The sequence below is a fragment of the Crinia signifera genome, chromosome 11, assembly GCF_055691185.1.
Source record: "Crinia signifera chromosome 11, ASM5569118v1, whole genome shotgun sequence".
NCBI lineage: Eukaryota > Metazoa > Chordata > Amphibia > Anura > Myobatrachidae > Crinia > Crinia signifera.
This window is the reverse complement of record NC_139227.1, coordinates 104,827,723-104,852,727: the sequence shown is the minus strand read 5'-3', so window position 1 is coordinate 104,852,727 and position 25,005 is coordinate 104,827,723. Positions and strand designations below refer to the sequence as shown.

The window sequence follows — 25,005 nt, the reverse complement described above, 5'->3', positions numbered from 1 at the left end:
GTAAAGGTGAGTTTATAGAGGAAAGAGAATTACACAGTTCAGTGCTGGGAGCTGTTCTGATACTTATTGTTTTATTTGTAAGGTGCCACGAGTGTTTCACAGCGCCGTACTGATTATAGTGTTGGGGGTTTGTACTGCTGTATAGGAATATATGCCATTTTTCCCAGGCCTCCTCTATCTGCCCCTGTTAAGGGGTATTTGAGTTACCCGCTGCGTTCAAGGTTAAATTCGATTGGGTAACCACCACGGTACTGCGATTTAGGTAACCACCACGGTACTGTATAACTGTTACTGTACAGCGTTCAAGGTTAAACATGATTGTCTGACGGCAGCCTTATGGTTCCACTAAATTTCCCAATCATGTAAGAAAAAGGTTGACTGTAATATATGCATTTGTGGTCACGGTTGGCGGCATGCCACCTGCTGTTAAAGCCATGGTGAGAAAATATACAACAGCGACCAATGGTATAATTCACTACATTATATGGGATAAGACCATGTATAAAAACAATCTAGTAAATGCACAATATTCACATAAAAAATGGCAAATGATGGACTAGAAAAATCTATATATAAATACTAAGGGCCAAATGTAATAGGGTGTGAGAATCAGAAAGTTAGATTTTGGGAGAATTTTCGGTACTTTACTAGCACGGCGCCACGATCTAGACTGTATGTGTCGGGCCGGTATCGCAAGCATTGCATGCATCTTATGTGTTTGTGCGGCATAAGATGCGATCAACGAGATTTTTACATTGGAATCAATGTGAAATGGTCCCTGAGACCCAATTTTACATTGATTCCAATGTAAAAAGCCCCCAAAACCCCAATTTTAATTGCTAACCCCCCCTCATGGGTGAAATGCCCCCCCATTGTTAACGCCACCCCACTATTGACGGCAACCCAAAGCGTGGCGAGCGCAGTGGTACGCGTCCTCCGACCTTTTCATACCCCCACTATCCACGTCAGTGTGGAGTTGATTTTATATAGTGTGGCGAGTGGACGCGCATTACTTCACAGGTATTAGGCGCCTTCTCGCGGGGCGCGCTGCGCTCGCCACGCTTCGGGCTCGGTGGCTCGCGCACTATATAAAATCAACTCCACGCTGACGTGGATAGTGGGGGTATGAAAAGGTTGGAGGACGCATACCGCCGCCGCTCGCAGGCTTGCCACGCTTCGGGTTGGTGTTGATGGATCTTTTATCTTATGGATGCAAAAGATCCATAAGATGAGATCCATAAGATGTGATATTGTACATACAATTAAAAATCTTTTCAATTGTATAGATTGTATGCCTTAATTAAGGCATACAATCTTATGCGATGGGCGCCGTGCTAGGAAATAAGTACCGAATTTTCTTTTTTTTTTTTCTTTTTTTTTTTTTTTATATATAAAAAGCTTAAAATATTTACATGGCAAAATAAACCTGGTTTTGCAGTGTAAATGAGTGCCGGTACTTGTGTAGTTTGCCACTTTAAAAAAATAAAATGAGAAAACTGTCCCAAAATCTCTTTCTGATTCTCGCACACTTACATTTGTGTTCTATCTATATCTATTAGTCCCCTGACTCGCGCTTGGTTTAAATAGGTATGAACCATAAAGATATTCGATGAGGCCACTTTACACACAAACTTCCCTGTTAGCAACGGAAGGACACAACAGATAAACAAAACAATTGTCTTATGGCGCCTTGTGTCAGAGAACTTTCTATTAAGGTGCCCATACACGGTACAATTATTGTATACAATATCGCATCGCACAGGTTTTGCAATGCAATGAGATAAGATCTAGTACAAAAAGTATGCGCAGCACATAAGCAGCCCATACACGCTGCGATGCGGGCTGTGCTTTGAGGTGCGCGCTCCCGCGGCACCTCATCGCACAGTACAAAAAGTATGTGCTTGCACATACTTTTTGTACTTTGTTTTCATCACATTGCATCGCATTGCATGCACAGGCAATGGAATATGATCCGTGCTTGTTAAGCGCGGAACGCACGCCCGTATCGGGGCGTGTATGGGCAGCAATACTCATCTCTCATTGCATTGCAAAACCTGTGCAATGAGATGCGATATTGTATACAATAATTGTACCGTGTATGGGCACCTAAATACCTTTTTACACCACTTTTTTTGATGTCTTTAATAATGTTCACAACTGAAGTCCATAACAAAGATTTTTATTGCTATATATACTCGAGTATAAGCCTACTTTTTCAGACCATTTTGTATGCTGAAAAAAGTCTGGAGATGTGTTCACCAATCAAGCTCCACATGGAGGAGGATAAGTAAAGCCAGAGTTTAGCTTAACTTTGTAAGAGGAGGTCATAGGCAGAAACCAACGCGTTTCTTTGGTTGACTTCATCAAGAGGGAAAAGAGCAGTGGGACTGGACTGCTTTTTATACCTTAAGTACTTATTGAATAAGTATGACATTATATCCTGTTTTGAGAACTTGTGTGTTTTTTTGTTTTTTTTTAATCGGGTATTGATAAACAGTGATATATATGGTGACCAGGGGTAAATAGTATTCTGTGCAAGTTTATATACAGGAGTTTCATATAATAAATGCTATTAGAAACGCATAAAAAGAGCAAGAATCTGCAGCACTTCCTCTATATTGTGTTCTACGTCGGATGACGTGTGATGGAGTAAACATTGGTTTGTCTCTGCCTATAGTATACTGTGTGACCAGCAAGGTGTATTGTACAGGAACGCTAGTTCCCTGTAATGCCCCGTAAATAGATTAATTGCCAGGGCTCAGTGCAGTATAAATTCCTTTCTCTGTCCATCCGGTGACGTATTTTATAGTGTTCGTTCTATTGCAGAGCGCAGGTTGCAGCTCAAAGTCTTGCAGATAAGAGTGAGCGAGGAAGGGAATAGCTGCAGATTGCTCTGCATCATCACAGGTGCAGTTTGCTGGGTATATTCCCCACCCCCCCACCCCCTGGGTTTGGAATGATTACACTAATAGTGAAACATGTCTGTGTGCCTGGGCTGTAAGGAGGGCGTTGCTGCCACGAAGGAAACTGCTGAAAACGTCCCACATGACTCCCTCCTGGCTTCCCAATGCTGAAGTTCCTGGTCAATCTGATCCTGTCTTGTTCCAGGTCTAAGGATGAGTTTATAATCCTCAGTCAGGTGAGTCTTTCCCGCAGGCCGCGAGCAGGCAGAATGTGTGGTTTCCCATTGACGCTATGGCTGGTAATGGTTGACATCTCCTGACCTTGGATGCTGTAACACCGGTGTGTGCAGGTCCCTTAGCAGAGTGCCTCTAGCCGGTGACTTATTAGCAAGCTGCCAATTTCTAACTGCTAGGTGGTTGTGCTTTCAGACCCCTAAGGGTGTATTTCGTGTATTTAATTGCTTATCTTTATTTACCAGCCTGTAAAACTTTCTGCTCCAGGAGTCTCAGTCAATGCTTTGAAATATCTCCGGTTCCAGAGACGTGTTGTGTAACTGGCTGCAATGACCGTGCGCTGCTCTCCCCACCTCGTACCTGGCCCATCACTGTGATAAGAGGAGACTCGCATGATTCAGTCTTGGCAGGCTACTCCCGGAAGCAGATGGCACTGACCTTTAAGACTGTTTGGTTCTCCGTCCCCAATAAAACATTGATGGCCGATCGCATTGCAGTGTACTCAAGGAGTCCATCTTCCCAGACTGGTGGCAGAGTGAGCCTGGCTTTCTGCTGATTGGGCTTCCCCTGGAAAGAGCAGGGAATCGTGTGCAAGTCGTTTAAGGAGAGAATCCTTGCAGATTATGGATATATGATCCAAAGTCTGTGCCCTCTGTCAGTGTACTGCACGACATTGTGTGTTCCCTCCAGAGATAAATTGGTCACACCTATTGTGATGTATGGCATGGGATCCTGCCGTCTGGGAATGTCCTGGGGGGGGGGGGGGGTCGGATGGCCGGATGGCCATACACTGCTACAATGCCTCTAGTAGACACAACCCTGCTGTAGCGAAATCCCATCTTGCGAATTCAGGTGCACGCTGTGCGAATGGAAGTGTACGCCTTGCAAAGACGTCGCAGCCAAGCCAATCCCTTTGTTACAGGCTCCCCATCAAATTATTATACCACTGGTCACCAGTCATCGCAGGTCAGAGTAGCCAGAGACTTACTCGGGGGCTGCTATGAATACAGGCATGTCCAACCCGGAACATGTGTGTCACACCCTCCCCTAAATCGTTAGGCGCGCCAGCGGTGTATGGGTACTCCCAGGAAACAGCCGGATACCACCCACAGATACTTCCTGTGGGTGGTGATCCCAGTGTGCCTATTTGTGGCCGTGCAAAAAGGTCTGGTTCAGTCCCTTAGGCCAGAGCAAATACTAACACCTACCCGTTATTATTCCGTATCAAAGAGCTGGTCCTCAGTGTGACGACGTGCGCGGCCTACTACACTATCATTGTTCTAAGCAAGAGCTGAGGCGTCCACAGAAAGGCCGTAAACCCCTCCCCATTATTTATAATTATGTCTTCACTTTAGAGCAGGGCTGGGCAACACCGGCCCTCCAGATGTTGATGAACTACACATCCCAGCATGCCCTGCATCAGTTTCAGCATGGCCACATAGCAAAACTAATGCAAAGCATCCTGGGATGTGTAGTTCATTAACATCTGGAGGGCCGGTGTTACCCAGCCCTGCTTTAGAGCCTATTATTTCAGGTTATCATAGTGCACTGGAATGTAAATGCCTTTTTGTAGCTTTTTAGGTAAAGATCCTGCAAAATTTGCCATGATTATACCCCTGTCTCTGACTTGTCCCTGTGGGTGCTATGTATGTACAGATCTGTCTTGCCTCACCGATGCTGCTGTTGCCGCTGTTCGTGGTGATTGCGACAATAGTGCACGCGCGTATAGAATGCGTTTGCACCTACGGCTACTCGTTGCCACGTTACGTGCAAACACCAAGAATGAGACTGGTCCCATTAACAATATTTCTTCTTCCAGCTTTAGGTCACATAGCACAGTCTGGCCCGTACATCCGTCTTGTGAAACTTTTTTTTCTGGTTAATTATTTTTTCTGTTTTATAGAACAAACTTTTTTTTTTTTTTTTTTTACTGTTATAAAGATCAATCTATTTCAGGTGTAAGCAGCCTTGTGGCCTTTTTAATGGTGGTTGAACTATGGTATCCTCTGCCCTGTTCCCTGCTTGTGACTTCACCATCACATTTACCCCCTGGTCCACTCACCTGCACCCCATTCATTCTCTCCTTTTTTATTTTTTTTTATTTTATTTAAATCAACAAATTCTCTTTGGTTTGAAATACACCTGGCACTTATATGTATGATTGCCAACATGCCCTTGAATCAGCTGCTAAACATACTGTGAATTAAACTTGTATATTTTACACTAAATACGTTTTTATTATATGTGGGCACAGAGTAGTCTTCAGGTGGAAGTACGTTCTAGCGCACTCTAATATTTCTTCTGCCTTTCTCTCTATTTGGACCTATTAGATAGGATGGGGAATTGGGCAATACATCAGCTGTTTTGGCCCTATTCAATAACAATGTGAGATCTTAACATCTCATTAAGGTCATATTTTCCACTGATGTTGAATCAGGAATATCTCTGTCATAGGGTATGTTTTGGAGTTGCAGACAAAGTATCTTTAATGAGATGAAGAAGAAATTTGTGCAGGTAATGTGACATTGGCCAGGTGTGTATGTGTGTGCCATGCTTATGCCCTGTGGCATCTTTGCGTGTGTCCTTGGGCCCAGGGCAGGCGGAACAGTTGAGCGAAGCCGTGGCAGAACTTTCTCCAGACATAAGTAGCTGCATGCGTCAGAGTGAGACTGTATGTAATATAGGGGGAAACTGTACCCCATCTGTTACAGCGCACATAATCGTAGCGGAGCATCCCAAACAGTGAAAGCGAGACAACGATAGAGCCGCCTCTGGCTCCTCCTCATACGCTATCTTGCCATAATAAAGTTCTCAGGCTTCAATGCATGTCTTTGCTAAGTAGCGGTTTACAAAGTGCATGGAAAGTCACCTTGGGTGAATAAAATAAAGCAGTACATAACTTTTGGATGTCTCCAGCAGTACAGGTATAATACCAATTATCTGAAATAAGAGACGTGAGGCACCCCTTACCCAATGACGGGTATATACAATGGGGGTGAGACACAAAAAAACATCATAGTGTAGTATTGTGATACAAGAGAAACATTTAATTTGTACATAAAACTCACAATAGATAATAGACGTTTAAAATCGCAAGATCAAAAATCCCAATGGCAACAACTGCAACCAGATGGTGGTTCTGGGTCCGGTCCTCTAAGATGTCATCAGGGTGGAGATGGATGCACACAACAGGTATCTGGATCCTCCTCTTGGAAACCAGGAACCCAGGGCAGTCGGCAGGGAAAGTTGAATCCAGTGTACCCACACTTTACGCGTTTCGGATGCTGGGATGAAGGACCCCTGTTTTTTTCCATTCAATGCATGTCTTGCCAAGCCTGCGTATGTGCGCATTTGCGTGGCCACACCCATTGCTGGACTAGACCTACACTACATCACCCCATCCACCTGTTTGGGAATAATCAGAGTCCTGCATAGGCATGCTTACTACAATGCGTTGCAGCATCAAACTACATTTGAAATATTCTAGGAGTTGGAACGACTTTCAGGTTTTGGGGGAATTTTGCATGGAATACATCAGTTTCGCTCATCTGTAGAAGGCGCACAAAGTTTTTTGCATGTAACGAGATTGTATTCTGAGGCGTAAATACCATAACTTTGTGCTCATAATCTGAGGTGAGCGTTTTGGTGTTACACTAATGCTGTTTTTGGGTCCTTTGCTTGTTACCATGCTGCCTTATTGCACGTGTTGTAGAGGACAGCTCCCGGTTTCCTGACTGTAATGTTCTGTTGTGTCTGTGTCTGGCATGAAGAAGGTGGATCAGCCGCCGGCTCTCACTTTTGAGTCCATCAGTTGTCAGCAAAAGGCTATTGTCTCTCTACGGTCATACGGTGCTGTCCACTACTAAGGTGCAGGAGATTCCAGCCACCATGAGACCATAGTGATACAATAGAATGGAGCCTGCAGGTGTCTGAAAGTAACCTCCCCTGACAAGGTGTAACCACACAGATTCTCAGCCATCACCTGTATTGGGGTGACTGCTTTTATCCTGCTCTCAGTTACAATGACTCTAAACTCCTTTATTGGAAGAGTCCTCATGCACGTGTTGAAGGGAGTAAAGGATAACAAAGTCCCATGATCTAGCATCCTATATGAGCCTTTCTGGTACAACTCATTGTTCAGTGCTACCCTGAAACTCTACTGTCGCTTTGCATGACAGAGCACTAGATATTTAGGACAATGCTTCTATAGAATGTGAGTGGTCCACCCCAAAGCATGATGGTCAATCAGCCACCCCCATGTCAGTCACGCCCAGTGTTGCTGCCATATGTGCCGTCCTATAGTTTGTACAGCACATCGGTACTACCAAGTGCTGACATCCAGGTGCATGAAACAGGAATATACTATATAGAGTAATCATCCGGTGCCTAGTCTGTGTGTATTGGGAATGTAGGCTGATTTTTGTGCTTGCGTTGTGTGATCATTACTTGGTGCAGGCTCACGCATTTCACAGTAATAACACTGAAACGTGCTTCTTGTTTCTTTTACACCCTCCAGATAGAAAATGCTGCTGATGAACCGAGAGTGCTGTGCATAGTGCAAGACGTAACCAACTGCAAAACCATCAACGAGCAGATCCCCCTGAACCTCCCGGCCTCCACCTCTGTGCGCCAGCTGTTTGAGGATGTGTCCAGCAAAGTGGGTTACGTGACCGGCACGTTCAGCCTGAAGTGGGGGAATGGAGACATGGTGAGCGGGTCACTTTCCTACATGTAACCGAATGTGTTCCGCGTAATGCAATGCACTTACCACTGTTGCAGGGTTATGGTGAATTAAATACTGTTGGCACATCCTGTGACGTCCGTTGCACTGTTGTGTATACTATTTGCCAGCATGATAAACGCCAGACCCCAACTAGTTATTCAGAATGCTCCCATCTCCCTGAGGCCAATTTCAGTTGTGTTACTATGTATGTGCGGATTTCCATGCTGGTGGCATCTGGGGTGCACTTTTGGTAAGTGTGAGGGGTGTAGCAGGGGGCTTGGGCGTAGCCGGGTTTACTTTTAAAACCAGACCCTGCGTCTGGTCTCCATATGTGTAGGAGATTTATGATTTCATATAATCTGTGACCCTTAGGGCTGTGGGTTACAGGTGGTCTAATGCTGCCCTTCAGTGTGCCTGCTTGGGATATACCTTATATGCTGCCCTTCAGTGTGCCCGCTTGGGATATAGCATTATATGCTGCCCTTCAGTGTGCCTGCTTGGGATATAACCTTATATGCTGCCCTTCAGTGTGCCCGCTTGGGATATAACATTATATGCTGCCCTTCAGTGTGCCCGCTTGGGATATAACATTATATGCTGCCCTTCAGTGTGCCCGCTTGGGATATAACATTATATGCTGCCCTTCAGTGTGCCCGCTTGGGATATAACATTATATGCTGCCCTTCAGTGTGCCCGCTTGGGATATAACATTATATGCTGCCCTTCAGTGTGCCTGCTTGGGATATAACATTATATGCTGCCCTTCAGTGTGCCCGCTTGGGATATAACATTATATGCTGCCCTTCAGTGTGCCTGCTTGGGATATAACCTTATATGCTGCCCTTCAGTGTGCCCGCTTGGGATATAACCTTATATGCTGCCCTTCAGTGTGCCTGCTTGGGATATAACATTATATGCTGCCCTTCAGTGTGCCCGCTTGGGATATAACATTATATGCTGCCCTTCAGTGTGCCCGCTTGGGATATAACATTATATGCTGCCCTTCAGTGTGCCCGCTTGGGATATAACATTATATGCTGCCCTTCAGTGTGCCTGCTTGGGATATAACATTATATGCTGCCCTTCAGTGTGCCCGCTTGGGATATAACCTTATATGCTGCCCTTCAGTGTGCCCGCTTGGGATATAACATTATATGCTGCCCTTCAGTGTGCCCGCTTGGGATATAACATTATATGCTGCCCTTCAGTGTGCCCGCTTGGGATATAACATTATATGCTGCCCTTCAGTGTGCCCGCTTGGGATATAACATTATATGCTGCCCTTCAGTGTGCCCGCTTGGGATATAACATTATATGCTGCCCTTCAGTGTGCCCGCTTGGGATATAACATTATATGCTGCCCTTCAGTGTGCCCGCTTGGGATATAACATTATATGCTGTCCTTCAGTGTGCCCGCTTGGGATATAACATTATATGCTGCCCTTCAGTGTGCCCGCTTGGGATATAGCATTATATGCTGCCCTTCAGTGTGCCTGCTTGGGATATAACATTATATGCTGCCCTTCAGTGTGCCCGCTTGGGATATAACCTTATATGCTGCCCTTCAGTGTGCCCGCTTGGGATATAGCATTATATGCTGCCCTTCAGTGTGCCTACTTGGGATATAATATTGTAAGGTCACATGTACAACTTGTTCTGCTCCTAACCCTGGGGACCTTTTAATTTTCTCCATCTCTGCTTTCCAACACCGTGTTATTGCAGACAGAGCTGGATCCAAGTCTGGAGCGGTCGTTAGTGGATGCCGGCTTTGAGGCAGGAAAGAGAAATTTCCTCCATTTAACCGATAAGGACGGGGAGCAGCCTCAGCTGACATCGGTAAGAACCCATGACTGTAAGCGGCCATAGCATAGATGAGCACTGTGGGGACTAGAGCCACCTCCTGTAGTGGCCGCTCTCACCACGATACGGACAAGTCGGTCTCTGTTCTCATCAATAGGGAAATATTCAAAAGGTGTTGCAGAGAAGCAGAGGGTAGAAAGCTCTTCTCTGGGGGAACACTTCAGTGTAACCATTGATAATCTACTTTTATAGTTGGGTACACAGAGGTGAGACTGATTACAAATTGAGTTAATGATAGGTTTATGCAATTAAAAGTAACTCCATTTAATGTAACCTAGAATAATTTACCAGTAATTGAAGAGGCGAGTGTATGAAGGTGCTGTTACGTTTAGAAGAAACTGAGATATTTTAGAGTATCAGAACTTTTATCCAGAAAGTAGATCTGTAAGTAGACTACTGACATTTAAAGGAACAATGTTAACATGATTCATACGCCTTCATCCATTGAAAAAAAAAATCAGCAAAATTGTTGCCAAAACTTGGCAACGCTCAGCAAATCGCCCCGAGTGTAGGCCCCGTTAGAGCGAGTATAATAGTGGTTCCCAAACAGTACCCTAAAGTATCAGAATTTGATTCACGGCACCCCCAGGCCACAAGTTTCTTATCGAGAAATTTAAATAAAATAGATGTGTTAAATGAAGTAAATTGTGTTAGTCGTCCTTAAGGTTAGTTATGTGATGAGGGATTGGATTAGCGTATGCTTGTCCACATATTTTATCATTTTAAGCCACAAACAATAGTTTTACTTATTCTACTGACTAATTTGAATTACTCCAGGACCACCACCTGAGGCACCCCTGAAGGTATCCCAAGGCAACCCAGGGTGCACACAGTCTGGGAACCACTGGTGTATACACTAGACCAGTGGTTCCCAACCCTGGTCCTTAACCCCTTCAGTGGTGGGTTTTTTTTTTTTTTTTGGGAGCGCTCCCTTTAAAAAAAAAAACACCACTACCCCCCTGGGTCCGGGCAGCGCCGCTGAACTGTCAATCAGCGGCTGCACGGACCTGCGCCCCCCACCGCATCGCTGTCCCCGGCAGCCGGCTTGTCATAAGCCGGCGCCGGGGACTTCTATTGAAAACCCGGAGGGGAGGAGGAGGCGACGCCGCAGAGGGGAGGGAGCCGGGCAGCGCGACGCTGCCTGAAATCAGAGTGAACTCAGCAGCGCTGCCCGACTCCAAACAGTGGCAATCCCGAGAATTTTCCGGGCTTGCCAGACTGGGCACTGAGGCACAGCCCGGAAAATTCTCGGGATTGCCACTGAAGAGGTTAAGTACCCCCAACAGTGCAGGTTTTCCAGGTCTCCACACAGAATCACAGGTAACATAATTAGCTCCACCTGTGGATCTTTTAAAATGAGTCTGAATAATGAGTGCACCTGCTGGGTGACCTGGAAAACGTGCACTGTTGGGGGTACTTGAGGACCAGGGTTGGGAACCACTGCACTAGACCACAGGTTCTCAAAGTAGGTCCTCAGGACCCCACACAGTGCATGTTTAGCAGGTCTCATCACAGAATCAAGTGAAATAATTATCTACACCTGTGGGTCTTTCAAAATGTGTCAGTGAGTAATGAGTGCCCCTGCCAGGTGACCTGGAAAATGTGTGTGCGGTCCTGAGGACAGAGTTTGAGAAACGCGGCACTAGTGTGTATGCACTTGCCGATGCCGGGTCCCGTCACTCAGCATCACTGTATATTGTAATTCTAAACCTTCTATAAGGGCAGCAATAATGTAACACCAGCTAGCGATGCTAGAAGTACTCCAGTGATAGTGGTTTCGGTTATGGAGGACCCCACTCTGTGTTTTCAGGACGAGTCGGGGACAGCAGACAGCAGTGGTCTGGATGACAGCACGCAGGAGAAGCTAATCGGGCCCCTACCAAGAGATGCTTCTGCCGGCTGCACCAGTGACTATGTCAGCCAGAACTACTCCTATTCTACGCTCCTCACCAAGTCCGACACGGGTACGTTCTATTACTTCCAACATCTGTAGGGGTGTGACTGCGCCCGTAACTGTGCGATAGTTCTGTGTTACACAGGGAGATGGCTGGGTCTAGGATATCACCATGTGTGACTAGTCCTTCTTGTTCCAGGTTATGTGGGCTTGGTAAACCAGGCCATGACATGCTACTTGAATAGCCTCCTGCAAACACTGTTCATGACGCCAGAATTCCGCAATGCGCTGTACAAGTAAGTGCTGTGAGAATGCCTATGTACGTATGCCGGTGTGATAAGTCCGACAGCAATGCTGACACCCAGCAGACTAGCTGTAATGCTGGTTACTTGCCCTGCACAATTATGAGCTGGTTCTGGGCACCGGCTGCTAATCCATGTCTGGCTGGATGAGGTCCGTGTACAGAAAGCAGCATCGTTCTGGCGTATTGCATTATTATAGCTAGGCTGGTGGCTGAATGTGGCTGCCAGGTTAGTTTATTTACATTGGGATTATAATTATCAAGGCAGAGTGTGGGACCGTCCATCAAGTTGACATGATCATGTTTTCAGGGTCAAACTGCGACATGCAACATGCCTGTGGGCTGAGCAGGTTGACATTGATCACCTCTACCAGAATGATTTGTCAACATGAACTACCGACCTCTAGTTTTGTAACTGCATTAACACACACACACACATATACACACACACACACCCTAACTGCCAGCATCCTGACACTGTCGACATTTCACATGGCAATATTTCAGATGACATCCTAGTTCCCGTTGACATTGATGTGACCTTCTTCAGATGCTCTGCATGGTGACTGTCAACCACTCAACCAGATACCAAAGGCGGTGTGGGTTATAAGAATTAACCTGGTGTTATCTCAGGATTTGGGTGTATTGGCTGGTTACTGCTACTGACCAGTGTTACCGATGACTTTCAGTTACCTGATTGAGAAATGTGCAGCGACACAATCTTGAAATGCATAGAAGAGAATGAGAGGTCTATTTATTGTCGATAACAAATGAAATGTAAATTCTGCTGGTGCCGTCAGTCTGGTTTTTCTTTCGCTAACAGGTGGGCGTTTGAGGACAAGGAAGAGGACCCAGTGACCAGTATCCCATATCAGCTGCAGAGATTATTTGTTTTATTACAAACCAGCAAGAAACGGGCGATTGAGACGACAGACGTGACCAGGAGCTTCGGCTGGGACAGTAGTGAAGGTGACAGAGCGGCTTTGTGGTGCCTCGAGGAGCCGTTTGTTCGCTATATCTGCAAGCTGGACTTCTATCCAGTATAAAGAACTGTGCAGAGTGTCCAGGTTCTAACTGGAGGATAGGGTGATGGCATCTACATAGATGGGCAATAGGTCAACATTGACAAAAGGAAAAAACAAACAGAAGGTTTGTGTAGAGCGCCAGGTGTAATTATAACACTAAATATTTAAAAAATAGGTAAATTTGATCAATTGGGTATCACAAAGTAAAAAACATTTAATTATCACAACAAATTAAAATCATATACAGAACAATGCACATTCATTTTACACCTAAAAGACTGATGATTGAGCTTTCAGTAAAGTAGGCACACAGTAAACCACTTGTCAAAAATGAATGAAAATTAAGGATACTTAAGTGAGTCCCGCTTGTTCCAAAATCTTGCTACTCGATGGTTTGGGTTTATTGAAGTCCCAATATGAAGGGGGCAAGGTGGGATGGGGAAAGGTGGAAGTCCGGATTGACTTGTACTTGTGGGGATCCAGTTGGTCCTGCTGGAGGCCTTTGGTCTTTGATTCCACTGGTGGGCTACATGTAAATACCTCACTGCAGGGATGATAAGGCTCCAGAAGTTAGCAGGTGGGAGTTCCCAAATTGTACATCCAGATTGGAAGAGTCAGCATGGAATTGCTGGGCCCGTGAATACAGGCTGGTAGCTGGTTCAAGGGGTAATAGTGGGTATCCAGATGGTGGTCAAAAAGCAGACAAGGGTTATCTGACGCGTTTCGTTGCGCTCTGGCAACTTTCTGGTACCTTTAAGAAAGTTGCCAGAGCGCAACGAAACGCGTCAGTAACCCTTGTCTGCTTTTTGACCACCATCTGGATACCCACCATCTGGATACCCATATTGGGACTTCAATAAACCCAAACCATCGAGTAGCAAGATTTTGGAACAAGCGGGACTCACTTAAGTATCCTTAATTTTCATTCATTTTTGACAAGTGGTTTACTGTGTGCCTACTTTACTAAAAGCTCAATCATCAGTCTTTTAGGTGTAAAAGGAATGTGCATTGTTCTGTATATGATTTTAATTTGTTGTGATAATTAAATGTTTTTTACTTTGTGATACCCAATTGATCAAATTTACCTATTTTTTAAATATTTAGTGTTCTAATTACACCTGGCGCTCTACACAAACCTTCTGTTTGTTTTTTCCTGTACTCACCTCAGGGGCTTAAACCCCCCCTATGTGTGAGCTGCCTAACAACAAATCACCCCATCTCTCTAGCGCCTTTATCACCTGCTGGTGATTCAACCTTTTTCCAACATTGACAAAAGGGTGACATGACTGGGGTCAACGCAAGAAAGGGTGACATGCTTTAAATTTTTGTTTTTTGGGGACTTTTACATACTTTGCCATCCACGTGGACTCCGATTGGGAATGGTAAAGGGTGCTGAGGGCAGCGAACACACAAGTATGACAAGCGAAGCACTATTCTAATTGGATGTCCACGTTCTCAGCTGTTGCCAAAAAACTCATGTCTACCTTTTGTCACCATCACACTTGTGCATGTCGACCTTTTGACTGTATGTAGACACTGTCGACCCTTTAATCTGGAACCCTCCTGAGTAGCTGCTTCTTTCTAACAGAAGTTAGTTTGGAAGCTGTTGCTCTGTCCTGTGCTGCTAGATGGCGCTCTGGAGACACACAAGTCTTTACGATGGAGATTTCTGTGGCTCCAAATAGCTTCCTATATTAACTGATCTGTGACTTCTGTTTTATCCTGGTCTCACACAGCTCTAACATTGGGAATTAGCATTCGATGTCTAACACGAGTTAGGAACTTGTAGAAATGCAGATGTAACCTTTTAAATGTAGGTTATTGGCTTGTACATGATCTGGAAGTACTGTGTCCCCCTGGGAGTCCTGCACACACGTCTGTTCTTATGCTGATCTCTCTTCCGTTATTTATATATCAGCCGCAGACTCCCTAGTCTAGAGTACTGGACAGGAATGATGCCACTGCACAGGGACACAGATACATGCAGATGTATTTTCTGTAGGGCGCATGATGCAGTGGCTGCTGAGTCCTTACTGAGTGTGCTGACAGTGTCCCCTGTGGGAACTGTGACTTATGCTGTATTGTGTGTTTTTGGCAGCTTGGCAGCAGCACGATGTACAGGAGCTCTGCAGGGTCATGTTTGATGCTCTGGAGCAGAAATGGAAGCAAACTGAGCAGGTAAGTGTCCGTACAACCATAATACTGCTGGTATATATAGTAGGGCATCACGTGGGGTGCTGACATAATTACTGAAATAGTGACACTGCTCCCGTCACATGCAGCCCTGTCCTCACTGACACATCACTCATCTCCTGATATACTCTGTGCTGCTGGGGACCCGGCACTTCCCACTATATAACTCTCGGCCTGCGGTGGCGGCTGCTGCTGCTGCCTGTCTGTTAACCCTTTTCTTCCCTTACAGGCTGACCTTATAAATCAGCTGTATCAGGGGAAACTGAAGGACTATGTCAGATGCTTGGAGTGTGGCTACGAGAGTTGGCGGATTGATACATTTCTGGACATTCCGCTGGTCATCCGGCCCTATGGCTCCAACACAGCGTTTGGTAGCGTGGTATGTATATTGTGCAGCTCAGAATTCCTTGTGTGCTTTTGCTGTTGACTCCCCCCTCACTGATTATCAGGTTACAGACATGTCTGTGTCCTATAGCTACAAATCTAAAGGCCCCCATACATTAGTCCGACTTGTCCTAAGGACAAGTCGGACCTGATTTCCCCCTGCAGCTCCCCGGGAGGGGGACACACGATTTGGCACTTGATGTGCCAAGTTTTGCAAATGATACATCGCATGCGATGTATCATTTGCAACTCCCGGGGAGCTGCAATGTGGAGCAAGCAGGGGGGCCGGGGACGTCGAGGTGGCGGGCGGGGGATGCTGCAAGGCGGCTGGGGGGACGGACGCACGCTGCTAGTAGTGCGGACGCTGCGGGGGACACAGGCGGCAGTAACATAGAGCCGGGCGGGGGGAGCCGGGAGCTGTCAGTACTGAAAAAAAAAAAAAGCCCATACAATGAATGGGCAGCCTGTGATTGGCTGAGCGCTCTCTCAGCCAATTGCTGACAGGCTGAGAGCGCTCAGCCAATCACAGGCTGCCCATTCATTGTATGGGCTTTATTTTTCAGTGCTGACAGCTCCCGGCTCCCCCCGCCCGGCTCTATGTCACTGCCGCCTGTGTCCCCCGCAGCGTCCGCACTACTAGCGGCGTGTCCCCCTACCCGGACGGAGCATGACAGATCCCTGCTCCGGCTCCCCCTGCCGCCCCCCTCCCTCGCCGGCGTCTCCCGCCCCCCTCCCTCGCCGGCGTCCTCAGAGTCCCCACGGCTGCACATAAGATTTATCTTATGTGCAGCCAGTCCGACGTCCCGACTGACCCGATGCGCACGGGACTGCGCATCGGGTCAGAACGGGTGTCAAAACCTGCGATTTGGTCTGATTTCACTGCCCGATCCATCTGGATCGGGTGAAATCGGGGCCAAATCGCATAGTGTATGGCGGCCTTAAGTGTGTTGCCTCTATCTGATAATCTGCAGCGGTTTTCTCTTTTTTGTTGCTGATCCCAGGAAGAAGCGTTGCATGCGTTCATTCAGCCTGAGACCCTGGATGGACCTAACCAGTACTTCTGTGAGCGCTGCAAGAAGAAGTGTGATGCTATGAAGGTAACCAGCCTTGTACCGTCCTCTGTCACTCTGATCTGTCTGAGGACACAGTCAGCCTTGGGGTTAATGGTGCAGCAGGCATGATCAAGCCCACGTCTTTCTGCATTTAGGTCCTCTCCTTCTTTACCCCATAAGCACCAAAGGGCCAGTAGTATTTAGTCTTATTATGTGCCTGATGCCAGCTTGGGGATCATCACCCAATACTTGGATACTACCGCTACTGTAAAGGAAGAGCTAAACCTCCAAAATATACAATAATGCTAAGTAACCACGGAGCACTGTGGCCCTTATTCAAATCCGATCGCAGTACAAATTTGTTCTCAAAATGGGCAAAACCATGTGCACTGCAGGTGGGGCAGATGTAACATGTATAGAGTTAGATTTTGGGGGGTTATTTTGTTTCTGTGCAGGGTAAATACTGGCTGCTTTATTTTTACACTGCAATTTTTAGATTTCATGTTCAACACACCCCACCCAAATCTAACTCTCTGCACATGTTACATCTGCAGTGCACATGGTTTTGCCCATTTTGAGAACAAATTTGTACTGAGCTCAGAGCTGAATAAGGGCCTGTGTTATTGCAGGGAAAGATCTATTTAGATAGTTAAATTAATAAAATGGTAACTTTGCATAATAAAAATAAATCTAAAATTTGATAATCGAACATTTGCGGCATATGGTAATAGTGTGACAGGTTGCTTGTAAATGAAACCATATAAACCAAACTAGTAACCTTTAATATGTCCATTGCAGCATTAGCTGCAGCCGTATCCAGCTCTGAAGCAGTCCCATCCCTCAGTCCGGCTCCCTGATATTTCCCACTGGTATTGTCTGGAGTCAGCATGTGGCAAGCTGTATATGCGTGCCTGTATAGGTGACGGCTGGGGGAAGAGGACAGCAGTGTGTGTGACCATTGGAGAGTGTCCCAGTCACGGTGTGATGGGGAAGTGCGCACTGTCTGGCTGAGTATATGCTGTTTGTGCTCTGCTCCGCGCTGTGATTAGAAGCGATTGTTGGGGGTGGGGGAGTTGACCGGGGACCCACGTGTCGGTCAGTTTGCCATTGATTTCCAATTACCATATCTGCTCTGGTGTTCTGTTGGGGGGCTAGTTTATTTACTTCTCCTGAAGGCACGCTCTACACCCCAAGGTTGGCCGTGACACCCAGATGTAGTGAGGGAAGCAAATGTAATGGTGAGTGCAAGTCATCCTCTCGTCTCGCTATAGGGCCTACGGTTTCTGCACTTCCCTTACCTCCTGACCCTGCAGCTGAAGAGATTTGACTTTGATTACACCAGCATGCACCGAATCAAGCTGAACGATCGAATGACCTTCCCGGACGAGCTGGACATGAGCCCGTTCATTGACGTTGAAGATGAGGTAAGGGCGTGTTACCAGGATCTGAGTCCAGTAGTGTCACAGATAGGATCTCCAATGCTTGTGTGCTTGGGGTCCAGTCCGTTCAGTGTAAGGAACTCTCCTGGGATTACAGGACACTTGGGCCAGCAGAAGACTTGTAAGCCTGTTGGTATACCTGCATGCAGGACAGACAAATGGGGGTACAGTTTCTAAAGCTTGATGCTGTTGCCTATGGAAGATTTGGGTCTCGTTTTCTACACTGCAATAGACCAATGATAGCTAGGACCTGATTGGTCACGAGGGGAAATATTTGTTCTGTACCATGATACATTGAATAGTAACTGGATTGCCATAAAGTAGAAATGTTATGTAGAATTTTTCAGCCCTTGAATATGGCAAATGTGTTGGTCAGGAACAGTGGTCACTCCCATTTACTATTGCCCTTGCCTTGTTCTATGTCTGGAAGAAGTCCCCTCAGACAGAGAGCTGCACGGACAGCGGGGCGGAGAACGAAGGCAGCTGTCACAGCGACCAGATGAGCAATGACTTCTGCACGGATGATGTCCTGGACGAAGGCATTTGTCTGGAGAGCAACAGCAGCGTTGAGAAGCTGAATAAGCTGTCGGAAAAGGTAAATGTTTGTGAGTGGTGGGATCAGAGGCGATGGTGATTGCTATAAGAGATGGATGGTGCAGTCCGTGATCCGTCATTCGCCCAATTTTCCCACCCTGTATTTTGCTTTGAATGGAGTACTAGAGCATATTACCGGCTGTTGCCCCTTATGCCCTGTATGCTACCAATCAGCTGGTTCCAGAGCTTTCCTACTGGCATTGTGTTGGTGCTGGGCCTTGCTGAGACGGCGGGTGCACAGGATTTATGGGTAACTGCTAAAGTAAGGTTGCCGGGTGTGTTATAACTTCTGTTATGCCCCTAAACTTGGGTTATTAATGTACCAGAGGAGCGGACTGCCAGTCCAGCTATGCTTTGTATGACGTGTACAGTACATCATTTTGTCTGACATGTACATCAATAGTATTGTAGACTTACTGAAACGCGCATGAAATTTCCTGGTACTGAAACTCACATGAATTTCCCTTTTCATAGAATTCTTTGTATGAACTGTTTTCCGTGATGGTCCATTCAGGCAGTGCGGCGGGGGGACATTACTATGCCTGTATCAAGTCCTTTGCCGATGACCAGTGGTATAGTTTCAATGACCAGCACGTCAGCCGGGTGAGTGAGAGCAGATGTGTCGCACGCACAGATCGTTATGCAGTTGGCATGAGTGTCTGCAGGCTGTGGGGGTACGCGGGCACTTTGAGGGGTGCTATATGGGCACTTTAGGGGATATAGTCCAACAGCCAAACATGACTGCTGAAAGTAACTAATATTTGGCAGTAACATAACCATCCTGGAATTGATAAATACGGGGAACTCTACCTGACAGATCAAAGTTCATATACAGTGCCCCAATGGAGGAGACCATTTCACCCTCCCAAATCTCTGTACCGCATGGCTCTTCAACCTGTGGCCCTCCAGATGTTGTGAAACTACATGTCCCAGCATGCATTCCCACATTTTTTTCCTTTAAGAGCATGCTGGGACAAAACTGTCACGGCATGTTGGGACAAGTAGTTCCATAACATTTGGATGGCCACAGGTTGAAGACCTGTGCTTTACCGCTTGCCAGCAATCTCTAATTCTCCTATGAGGCCCAATTGATCAGAATTCCCGCAGTGGGTAAGAATTACAGGCCAGTTTCCCTATTAAATTCTGATTTCACATCAACAGACTTTGAGAATTTGCATCCCTACGAGTGAACCAGATCTCGCCTCACGAGGTGCGCACGTTAGCACTGGCTGCTAATGGATGTTTTACATAAACATCCATTTGCAGCCTGCAGGAGAACACCCGCATCTTTCGATGGTCGCCGACCATCAAAAGATGTGGAAGGTGCACACATATGTAAGGTTGCTCTGAGCCCGCCCCCCGCATGTCCGTCACGGCCTAATTAGCATGAGAATGCATAGCGTTCCCATATACTAATGGACCAACCCAGCAACTCCCTCCGCCCTGAATAAGGTCCTAGCTCCTCTCATGCCTAGCATGTCACATCCTTCTAAAGGGGGACTTGTTTTGAGAAGTAGCAGGGTCTCCAGCAGCACAGATTATATCAGGAGATTAGCGATGTGTCAGTGAGGACAGAGCTGCATGTGACGGGCAGAGGCATGATATGAGGAGAGGAATGGAGGCTGCAGGAAGCCACAGACTGAGGAGCCGATCCTATTAACACCGGAGGGTGCGAGCTCCTCTTCAGGTGCCGTTTTAACGCTGAAAACGGAACCCGAATGAACCCTAACTCGCACCCTTTGCAGGATTGACCCCTAAGAGTTATATAGTGCGAGGAGCAGGCTCCCCAGCAGCACAGAGTATATCAGGAGATGAGTGATGTGTCAGTGAGGACAGGGCTGCATGTGAACGGCTCAGTGACATGAGGCAGCAGGAAGCCAGACTGAGGGTTATATAGTGGGAGGAGCTGCGCCCCCCCAGCAGCACAGAGTATGTCAGGAGATGAATGGAGGCAGTGCAAGGCCACAAGCTGAGGGTTATATAGTGCTAGGCGCAGCAGACCAATTCTGTAGTAATGTGAAATGTTGTTTTATACAGATAACCCCAGAGGATATTAAGAAAACTCATGGAGGAGCCACAGGAAATAGAGGTTACTACTCCAGTGCCTTTGCCAGGTGTGTAGGCGATTACAGTGGAGGATATATGTTATGTCTATATACTGGGTGGTTATTATACCATAGTAAATGGTTGGTTGAACCTTCATGTGTAACTATAGATGTATAATGACTATCTAGCTTCTATAAAAGGGCAGAATTTGTGTAATGTGATCCGTAGTAGCCTTCCGCTGTAGGCAGCCATCGCAAGGCCTGGACCAGTATTCAAAACCATGGGGCCAGTGACATCACGGATAGGAAATGCAAAGTGATGTCATTAGTTCCTTGTGAGTGATGGGCTTTATTCTTGCTGTTGGATAAAAGCCCATCTGTCTGCCCCTATTATACAAGGATGACTGGTACACTGTAACCATGCCAAGCAGGCAGATGGCTCACTGAATGTTTATATTCCTCCAGCTCCACCAACGCTTATATGCTCATGTACCGCCTGAAGAACCCGGCCAGAAATGCAAGTAAGTGATTTACTGACATGAGGAGAGTTTCTCTGCTGTATGTCGCTAATCAGGCTGTGTTACCTCTAGTGTCCACAGAGGTAAGGCATGCTGGAACTTGTTGTACAGAAAGCTGTTCCAGCTGCTGAGGATGGAGCGGTGGGGTACTTACCCTGAATTAGAGGGGCAAGACTGAGGATAGTGGCTCACCTGGAGAGAAGGGGGTGTGACAAGGTTGAGGGAGGGCTTACTCTGAGAAGAGGGGTGTGGCAAGGTTGAGGGAGGGCTTACTCTGAGAAGAGGGGTGTGGCAAGGCTGGGGGTAATGGATTAACCTGAGAAGTACTGTAGCTGTATGTACTATTATATTTTTGTTGGCATCTGTGACCTTTGTAACTGCGCTTGCAACTTCCCTTCGTTTTGTATGAAAAGCGTAAAAGAGGTTATGCAGATAGTAATGGCGCCTGTTTTTTCACCCGAGTCTCCAACCTCCCAGCAACTGGTCTTTTTATATTCCATAGTATAAGAGCCAACCTGTAGTCTCTGCCACGACCCTTTTCTATGCCCTTTGGCTTAGATCCTCCCATTGGTGTCCTTCGTGGGCAATCATCCATAGTGTACAGTGAATAGTATCCGTGCGTATCTGTGATGTAACATAGATCTCATTACAAGTCTAGTGCACAGTTCTACGTTCTGGTTCCTATGAGGGTACGACTCAGATGTCGGGTACAGCCTGGCAGTACATTGCTGGCGACAGCATGTAATGCCAATTTTACAGAATTTATTGGAACCCAATTCTACTAGTATTGCGAAATCGGGTCATAATTTGCCATCCGTTGCTCCGCCCTTGTGCGTTTCTGTTGCTTGGTTTCTGTTTCCCAGCTTCCTTCCTTCCTTACTTGTAGAGTTTCTGGAAGCGAGCGAGTTCCCAGATCACATCAAACACCTGGTGCAGAGAGAGAAGGAGCAAGAGGAGGAGGAGAGGCGGCAGCGAGAGATTGAGCGCAACACGTGTAAAGTTAGTACTTGTCCTGGGCGGAGTTCTGTATTATGGGCGTAGTTGGCCAGATACTGAATGCTGTTTTCTTCCAGCTAAAGCTTTACTGCATGCATCCTGGCAAACAAATCCTGATGGAGAACAAGCTGGAGGTTCATAAGGATAAGACCATGAAAGAGGCTTTGGAGATTGCATACAAGGTACTTTGCATTGCCCAGACAGGCTGTTCTTGTTATGACAGTAATTCCTATGGCTCTAATTGGGCCCTGGTGCAACTAATTTTCAGAGACGCGCATGCCAGTATGTGTGCGTGTCTTAAGGTGCCCATACATTTACAGATTTCTCTTCAGATCTGGCTGGTTGGAACATACACCTGGTCATATCTGAATGACAGTTTGTCAGTTTTCCAGCATTTCCGAGCAAACGGTAATCTGCTCTCATATTATATATTTTTGTTCCAGCCAGCCAGATCTGTAGATAAATCTGTAGGTGTATGGGCAGCTTTAGTCTCACCTGCATCCATTAACATTACATTAGATGGAAAAATGTAGTTGTCTGACTTGCATGTTCTCGCACACGTTCTATGTATAGGTGATACGAGGGTCAGGGGGCGCTACATGTATCACATGTATGTAAGCTTCCCATGTTGTACAATGCTGATCTCTTGTCTGCTGATTTATCAGATCATGGATTTGGAAGGTGTGGTCCCGCTGGATTGCTGCCGGTTAGTGAAATACGACGAGGTTCACGACTACTTGGAACGCTCTTACGAGGATGAGGAAGACCGGCCAATGGGTCTCCTGCTCGGTGGGGTCAAGTCCTCCTACATGTTCGATCTGCTGTTGGAAACGAAACGTCCTGAGCAAGTGTTCCAGTCCTATAAGCCTGGCGGTAAGTCTCCGATGCTCACATGGAAGGTACTGCTATCCGTCCCCCACATTGAATACGTGACAGCCGCAGGGTGGAGTGTCTGCTCTAGAAGCCAGCCTCCCTGTTCCCATGTCTGCCTCCAGGATATGTAGTTTCACAGTGGGTTCTGGTACATGCACCATCAGTAGGAAGGAGTTAGTATTAAGCCCTGTACACACGCTTAGATTTTTCCCTGTTTTCGATTCGATTTTGCTTTTATAGAAGCAAAATCGAATCCACATCGAATGGTTTTTAGGACACTTTCGATCTGCGTTCGATTCGATGCGCGCTCCCATTTTCTCAATCGAATAGAAAAATCTACTTTGCAGCCAAGGAAATCTCGAATTCGATCCAGTAAATCGAATGAGTACATTGTGCCTACATTGTGAAATCGATATTGAATCGAATGCAAAAGTACAGATCTAATGCCTAATCGAATGGGATGATCTAATGCCAGATCTAATAGAATATCGAATCTAACATCAAATCTAAGCGTGTGTACAGGGCTTCACCTTGCCCTGGAATCACAAATGTGGACTGGCCCATAATTCGTTCATATTCATTTAACGGTCATTACTGTACATACCTAAACCCCTATATAACTGTGAAACACTATTATCCTAACCCTAAAGGGTGAACTGGGTGGGCTATGTGGTTCTTATCCACTGTCAAATACTCTTTTTCTCAGTAACAATGTGAGCTATTAGTCCTGTATTAATACATCATGTGCTGTATCCACTGGGTGGTGCTGTTGTACTGCAGATTACCATCGTTTGAGGTTTATCCCATTTACAGTCTGGTTTTTCTAAATGCCAATTTATACATATGTGTATATAACATCTGTTCCATTGTAATGATAATGTCCCATTGCGGTCCCTGGCTACCTAGACCAGATTCTAGCTCCAGTACTGCCGGTCACATGCGCAACATGTAAAGTGGGTATTACTGGTCAAGCAAGATTGTAAGCTTGCGAGCAGGGCCCTCCTACCTTGTTTTTTCTTTCTGTAAATACCCAGTTTGTGTCACTGTTTAAAGTTGTAAAGCGCAACAAAATATTCTGCGCTATATAACAAACTGATATCTGTATTCTGTTCTGTGTTCTCAGAAGTGATGGTCAAAGTCTATGTGGTGGATCTGAAGACAGACACTGTGGCTCCTCCGGTCAGCGTCCGTGCCTATCTCAGTCAGACTATCCAGGAGTTCCGGCAGCTCATCTCTAAGGTTGCGAGGAAGTGTGTGTTGGGGGGTTATAAGTGCAGATGTAATTAGGGATACGCTGCAGTACCATCAGCCATAACACATGACCGTGCAAGAATATCATCTGTGTTTTCTGTGACAGAACCTATACTGTATAATATACTTATAGACCTACCGACCCATCCTGTGTGTGTGTGTGTGTGTGTGTGTGTGTGTGTGTGTATGAAGATAGAATTGCACTGGTCACTATGGTTTGCTGTAAGTCTTGGCTTTCTCTAACCATGTTGTTTGGGGTTACAGAGCATAGATTTGCCAATGGAACCCATGCGTGTCGTCCTGGAACGCTGTTATAATGATCTTCGTCTTCTCGGCGTGCCCAATAAAACCCTAAAAGCTGAGGGGTTCTTTAGAAGCAATAAGGTGAGACTCTCCTATCTGTCATCACTTCATATGGAGGTGTATTCCTGATGCTTCTTTTCTTCTACCTCCTAGAACGCTCCAACACCGTGCCTTAGCATGCAATTCTGGCTTTACGTTTTCTACCCCCAGGGGTGGCCAAACCGGTCCTCGAAATTTGCCAATGATTCACGTTTCCCAAATCCCCTAGCTGGTGCACCAGTGTAGTCATTACTAACTGTCACATTCACCAGATCACCTAGCTGGTGCACCAGTGTAGTCATTACTAACTGTCACATTCACCAGATCACCTAGCTGGTGCACAGCTGTAGTCATTACCAACTTTCACATTTCCTAGAC

General features: G+C 46.3%; 1 protein-coding gene across 2 annotated transcripts in view; it reads left to right on the top strand.

Annotated features, from left to right (window-relative positions):
* The window catches only part of USP47 (ubiquitin specific peptidase 47), a 48,311-nt gene that overhangs the window by 12,677 nt on the left and 10,629 nt on the right, over nucleotides 1-25,005 (top strand). Inside the window, exons 2-19 of one of the 2 annotated variants that reach the window (XM_083164113.1) lie at nucleotides 7,654-7,845; nucleotides 9,583-9,696; nucleotides 11,531-11,684; nucleotides 11,814-11,910; nucleotides 12,739-12,884; nucleotides 15,039-15,118; nucleotides 15,363-15,512; nucleotides 16,519-16,614; nucleotides 17,841-17,993; nucleotides 18,442-18,603; nucleotides 19,077-19,205; nucleotides 20,640-20,716; nucleotides 21,113-21,168; nucleotides 22,052-22,164; nucleotides 22,239-22,343; nucleotides 22,827-23,034; nucleotides 24,158-24,273; nucleotides 24,550-24,669. In XM_083164113.1, coding sequence (XP_083020239.1) covers nucleotides 7,654-7,845; nucleotides 9,583-9,696; nucleotides 11,531-11,684; nucleotides 11,814-11,910; nucleotides 12,739-12,884; nucleotides 15,039-15,118; nucleotides 15,363-15,512; nucleotides 16,519-16,614; nucleotides 17,841-17,993; nucleotides 18,442-18,603; nucleotides 19,077-19,205; nucleotides 20,640-20,716; nucleotides 21,113-21,168; nucleotides 22,052-22,164; nucleotides 22,239-22,343; nucleotides 22,827-23,034; nucleotides 24,158-24,273; nucleotides 24,550-24,669 — 2,268 coding nt within the window. Of the gene's footprint in view, nucleotides 1-7,653; nucleotides 7,846-9,582; nucleotides 9,697-11,530; nucleotides 11,685-11,813; nucleotides 11,911-12,738; nucleotides 12,885-15,038; nucleotides 15,119-15,362; nucleotides 15,513-16,518; nucleotides 16,615-17,840; nucleotides 17,994-18,438; nucleotides 18,604-19,076; nucleotides 19,206-20,639; nucleotides 20,717-21,112; nucleotides 21,169-22,051; nucleotides 22,165-22,238; nucleotides 22,344-22,826; nucleotides 23,035-24,157; nucleotides 24,274-24,549; nucleotides 24,670-25,005 lie in introns of both variants that reach the window. The other variant, XM_083164112.1, reaches the window with a different exon arrangement.